Source organism: Myxocyprinus asiaticus, chromosome 28 (assembly GCF_019703515.2).
Source record: "Myxocyprinus asiaticus isolate MX2 ecotype Aquarium Trade chromosome 28, UBuf_Myxa_2, whole genome shotgun sequence".
In the NCBI taxonomy this organism is placed as follows: domain Eukaryota; kingdom Metazoa; phylum Chordata; class Actinopteri; order Cypriniformes; family Catostomidae; genus Myxocyprinus; species Myxocyprinus asiaticus.
Genome location: NC_059371.1, coordinates 2456172 through 2461450, shown reverse-complemented (window position 1 = coordinate 2461450; position 5279 = coordinate 2456172). Strand labels below are relative to the sequence as shown.

The window sequence follows — 5279 nt, the reverse complement described above, 5'->3', positions numbered from 1 at the left end:
ACGAGTCTTCCTCCAGCAGGCGCTCGACAGCTCAGAAGGCCGCTTCCTTCGCTGAGCACACCAAAGTTTCTTTCAATGCAAGTCAGTCCACTCAGCGGCCATCTTTTTAAAGCTCTCGGGCAGGCTGGGCAGCTATTTTTCAATGTAAACAAGCGGCATACACGTACAACTCCGATCTACTTGGGGAATGGGGAAAGGCCGAAATCTCCAAAATGATTTGTCAAGTTTACGATCAAAGAACATATTTCAAATCAGCAGTAAATTCTGACAACATTGGTATCGTTAATTGCGCTTCTTCAACGCTATTAAAACGCTATTCTCCCGGCTTGTATAACTATGCGCGTTCTCAAGTTGATTGACAGGCGATGTCTGTATCTAAAGGTGATTGGCTCGTTTGGGACTTTTTTCATCATCCGTTGCAGGCCCGCTAAACCCCGCCTACTTCGGTATCAGCTATCATGCGAAGTGCCGCTCCAGCCGCTTGTTGTGTTCCAGTGTTTGTCTGGGCAGCTGTCAGTGATCGGGAAGCATCATGGCAGGGATGGAGATCGCGCCGCTGAGACCCTGGGGTGATTTTTTCCCTGGTGTTGATCGATTCTCGAAGCCTGATGTGTCTGATCTCAGCAAATGGAATAACAGAGTCATCAGCAATCTACTCTATTATCAGACCAATTACTTTGCTGCGGCCATCGTGGTGTTTCTCATCGTCGGGTATGTAAAGCGCTTTCATTGCTGAATTATTTACATTTATTAATGTACACATCAAGTGATCTCTTGCATTGTAGCTCTGTTTGTTAGCTTTAGTAAGGCTGGCGTGGATTTCGCCTCCACTGTGGACAGGGCAAACTCATCCTCCATTTAATGTAGTGCTTGTTTATTCCACTGCATTATTTCAAATCGATATTATATAGCACAGCTGACAAATCCGGCATGCTTGTTCTCAGCCGTGCATATGAAGTATGTCTTGTAATAATGGTTCATGTGTGGCATGTGGACCCGCCCTGCTTTTGCTGGATGTTTGCCCCTTTTTTTTTTTAGCTGTGTGGAATCAATGAGTCACATGCCATATGAGCAACTGAACTGTTAACTTGACTGTGGTGGTGATACATTTGGATGATACTAAGTGTTTTCCACGTATGCCACAAACCCCTGAGAGACCCCGAGCCCGTTTAATAACTCAAAAACATACTTAACATTGAATTGCTGCAAATTTGTGATGTGAAATAAATAGTGATTAAAGTCGTTGTGCATTAAATGAACTCTTCTTCATAATGTCTTTGGACTTGCAGGTTTCTGAACCCCCTGGGCATGTTTCTCGGTGGGGCCGTCGTGGCTCTGGTCTTCATGGGCTCTGTGTGGGCTGGAGAAAACAAGGCCATGATCAAGAACTTCAAAAAAAAGAATCCCAGTCTGTTTGTGATGGGCGTGATGGGTGTCAGCTACTTCCTGCTGTCCCTGTGTGGAGGAGTGATGGTGTTCATCTTTGGTATTACGTTCCCCATGCTCTGTGAGTACCTTCTGAAGGCTGAAGTGTGTCATTTCTGCGCCACCAAATGGACCTCTAACATAATCGCTGTTTCCCTCCCTCCGTCTTCCATTGGTCATATAAAAAGATTGTCCTCCACCAAAATCACATTAGTTCATTGGCTGAACTAATGCTGATGTAAGACTAAATGGGCCATTTAAACAAACAGAGGAATGTTTTGATAGCAAAAATGTAAACATTTAAACATTTTTTGCATGGAGCCATTCTGAGAACTCAATATCTCTGGGATTTAATCATACAGGACCTTAAATATCAACATACCATAAGAAAATTTAGTTTTGAACCAGAATCTAAAAGGATATTAAGATATCTTTGAGTGTTGTTGTTTTATCCAATGTTTGGACTCACACCATTGGTATATAATGTCAGTGTCAACTTTAGTAATAGACACCTGACACCTTTCTAAGTTCATTTTTTGACTTGTAGTTTTTCTCCAAAATCAATCATTTTGACCCCCCCCCCATACAAAATAATGGATCATTCAGTAAATATTGATCCGTGGCATTTAATATAATTATTTATGTGCCTCTTTCTTCACTCTGCGGACCCACCGGTGGGGAAGCGCTAAATGGCAGGCCATTTTATCACTTAAAACACTGTCCCAGGATGCAAAAGTTAGGCATATTTGGTATCATTTGAAAGCTTAGTATCTGAATGTTCAGAGAACCCCATCACTTTTGCATTTAGTTATAACAAAACAAGTCCAGAAAACATTTGTGTCGCAAATTGGCCCCACCTAGAGGTTACGTTGTAGAAATTTTTAAATGAATATAAAAGTCCTTCACATAGCACTTAAATAGACAAGTCATATATCAAATTAATGCTCTCATTCTTAGGAAGGTGACTGTACAGTTTTTGTTGCCATGATACCACAGTTTGATTTATTTTCAAAAATATCACAGTCAAATTGTATTTAGGTAACTCAGATAACCACTCTGTATTGAGCTAATTATAGTGAGCAGAATAGCATCTCAGAATGCACATGTCGAACCTTGAGGCGGATGGGCTACATCACCAGAAGACCACATCAGACATTTTATTAGGACCATAGTGTTCTTAATAAAGTACTCAGTGAGTGCATGGCAATATCATCATAATTGGATCACAAATGCTTTCACAACTGTCACATCTATAACACTGATTTTTGCTCATTAATTTCCTCATTGCAATGAGAAAGAATAAAAATGAAATATTACATGTTATTAGGAGTGCTGACCCTTTTTTTTTTTTTTTTTTTACAAATTCCGTTACTGATTCATTATAAATAAACCATTGTTTTTCATAATAGCATTTTCGTGCTTATAACCGATATGCAGATGGTTTTCATTTGGTCAATAATTGGCCAATAAATATCACAAACTTTTTGTTTTTCTGCTCAAGGAATTCAAAATAATGTCTATATTTCCTTCATGGACTCTATAGGGGACTCAGTCCCTCCAGCTGTCAGGAAATGCAAACAGATGTACAGACTGTAATTGTAATTCATATAAGTATTCTAAGTAGATAATATTATTTTACAATGTATTTAAGTGTGTAACCCAAGTAATTAAAAGTAATGAATTTAAGTGAAAGTCAGCAACTGTAATCTCATTACAAGGATTTGAAATGTAATGTGCTACACTACTTTTTGTACTAAAAAGTAATAAAACTACAGTAATTATTTACTTTGTAATTTGATTAAAGCCAACACTGGTAAAACAGTACTAATTATTACACAGCTCTCTGGAATACTTGATTGGTCAGTCACAGCATTTAGCGGTCAAATATTTCAGAATTATGTTTAGCATAGCAACGCTGTATAACTGACTGCTTATCCGGTCAATCTTTGTTTTTTTATATAACTATGCATGTGCTCCGTCTCCCTGCTAAGTTGCCATGTGTAAAGATTATCAACAGCCAGCCAGACGGTCATTTTGGCAGAATAAACCCTTTCAAATTGCCTTTACATGGAATAATTTATCATTTTTTGTTGTTGAAACTCAAGTGGATTCTCTGTTTTACCCTGCAGTGATCCTGATCCATGCTTCACTGAGATTGCGCAGCATGAAGAACAAGTTGGAGAACAAGATTGAAGGTGTTGGCCTAAAGAAGACGCCCATGGGAGTCATACTGGATCTCCTGGATCAACAAGAAGAGAAAATCAACAAAGTCCAGGATTTCTTGGAGAGTAAGCTGAAAGATTGAGTATGGGAAGCATCATTGTCAACAAATTATAACTCTTAACTGTATTTATCCACCGTTTTCTCTTTTGTTTATTGTCGTTTTTTTGATTGCCTCTTATATTGTGTTTATCATAACAGATGTCTGTTTGACAAGTAAATGTCAAAATGGAAATATCTTTTGAATACCAAAGTATGACAATGACAACGTTCTATAAACAACCATCATTTTCACATCACCATGAAGTAGATTACAGGAATGATTTAAAATGCTGTTTTTATTATTTTTAAAAATTAACTCTCTACCAAACTGTATTTGTTGTCCAACAAGACAAATGAAGCAAACTCATGTCTCATTCTCCTTTTGTATGCACCTTTCATTGACAATTTGTCTAGTTTGATTTTCATAGAAAATGAATTTGCAAAAATGTTTATGCTCTGTAAAGCTTAAGTAAAACTATAAAGACATAATGACTTTGAAACATTTATTAATTCAATCATCATTTGTAGATTTGGTTATACATAGTTTATTTATTTTTTCCCCTAATAGCGAAGGCGATCATTATTCTTCTAATGCACATTTATAAAAGCAATTAAAACAGTCTGTTTTCATGTGAGTTAACCTGTTTATAGCTCAGAAGAGTTATTGATAAACACAGTGTTGTGCATAATACCCAGATGTATCACACGATTTGCTGATTTTCTTTAAATGAAAAAAGCTGACACAACCTCTGCACTGAACAAACCATGACATGCATTTGATTTTAATGTACAATTACTGTTTGTTTTAATAAAGTGGAATGTGGAAAAGTTTGGACACGTTACGAGTATGTACACGTTACCCTATTCTTTTGTAACTTTTTCATGCTTCTACTTTAGATATATTCTTATGCACTCTCAGTGTGTTTTGCATTCACTCATGGATGTTCAGTTATATTAATGTTTGGTGAAGGGCATTCCAGAAAATAAAACTGCAACTGACCACACTGAGGCAGCTAGTTAGATCATTTGTTTTATTTGCTGACATGGTTTCTGCAGGTAATAGCAAATAATGCATGATTAGGCATGGTTGCTTAGATAATGTGTGGATTGCCAAAGAATTGGTTCAGACTTTTTATTTTGTTTCTTCTGCAAGCATGCAATCTCATGCTGCTAAGCTGTTCAAGATCTGTAGCCAAATGCTAGTTTTGAATAAAGGCTTATTTTGACATTTATTTGTCGTTCCTTATCATTCATCGTATTTAAATCATGAAATGTGGTGTGTGTGTGTGTGTTGTGCTTAAAATGGCAGTTGAAAGTTTTAAGATCCTTTGACACTAAAAACAACATGATGACGAAGCTTTGCGTTCCATCAAAGTCTCTTTCAAATCAAGTCAGTCCACTGGACGGCCATCTTGGAAACGTTCCCTGACAGCTATATACTACATAAAAATAAATCGGCATAAAGGTACAGCTCCTATCCACTTTAATGGGAAAAGACCGAAATCTAAAACGGTTGGTGATGACTACGATAAAAAAATAATAATAATAATAATAATAAAACATTTTTAAAATCAGTAGTCAAATCTGACTAC

At 37.1% G+C, this 5279-nt stretch overlaps 1 protein-coding gene across 1 annotated transcript; it reads left to right on the top strand.

Moving 5' to 3' along the window:
* Positions 1 to 464: 464 nt before the first annotated feature.
* On the top strand, positions 465 to 4919 carry arl6ip5b (ADP-ribosylation factor-like 6 interacting protein 5b). Its single transcript, XM_051659901.1, has 3 exons — positions 465 to 711; positions 1290 to 1507; positions 3555 to 4919. Exons 1-3 carry the CDS (start codon positions 533 to 535, stop codon positions 3728 to 3730), a joined length of 573 nt encoding a protein of 190 aa, XP_051515861.1. The 5' UTR covers positions 465 to 532; the 3' UTR covers positions 3731 to 4919.
* Positions 4920 to 5279: the final 360 nt, after the last annotated feature.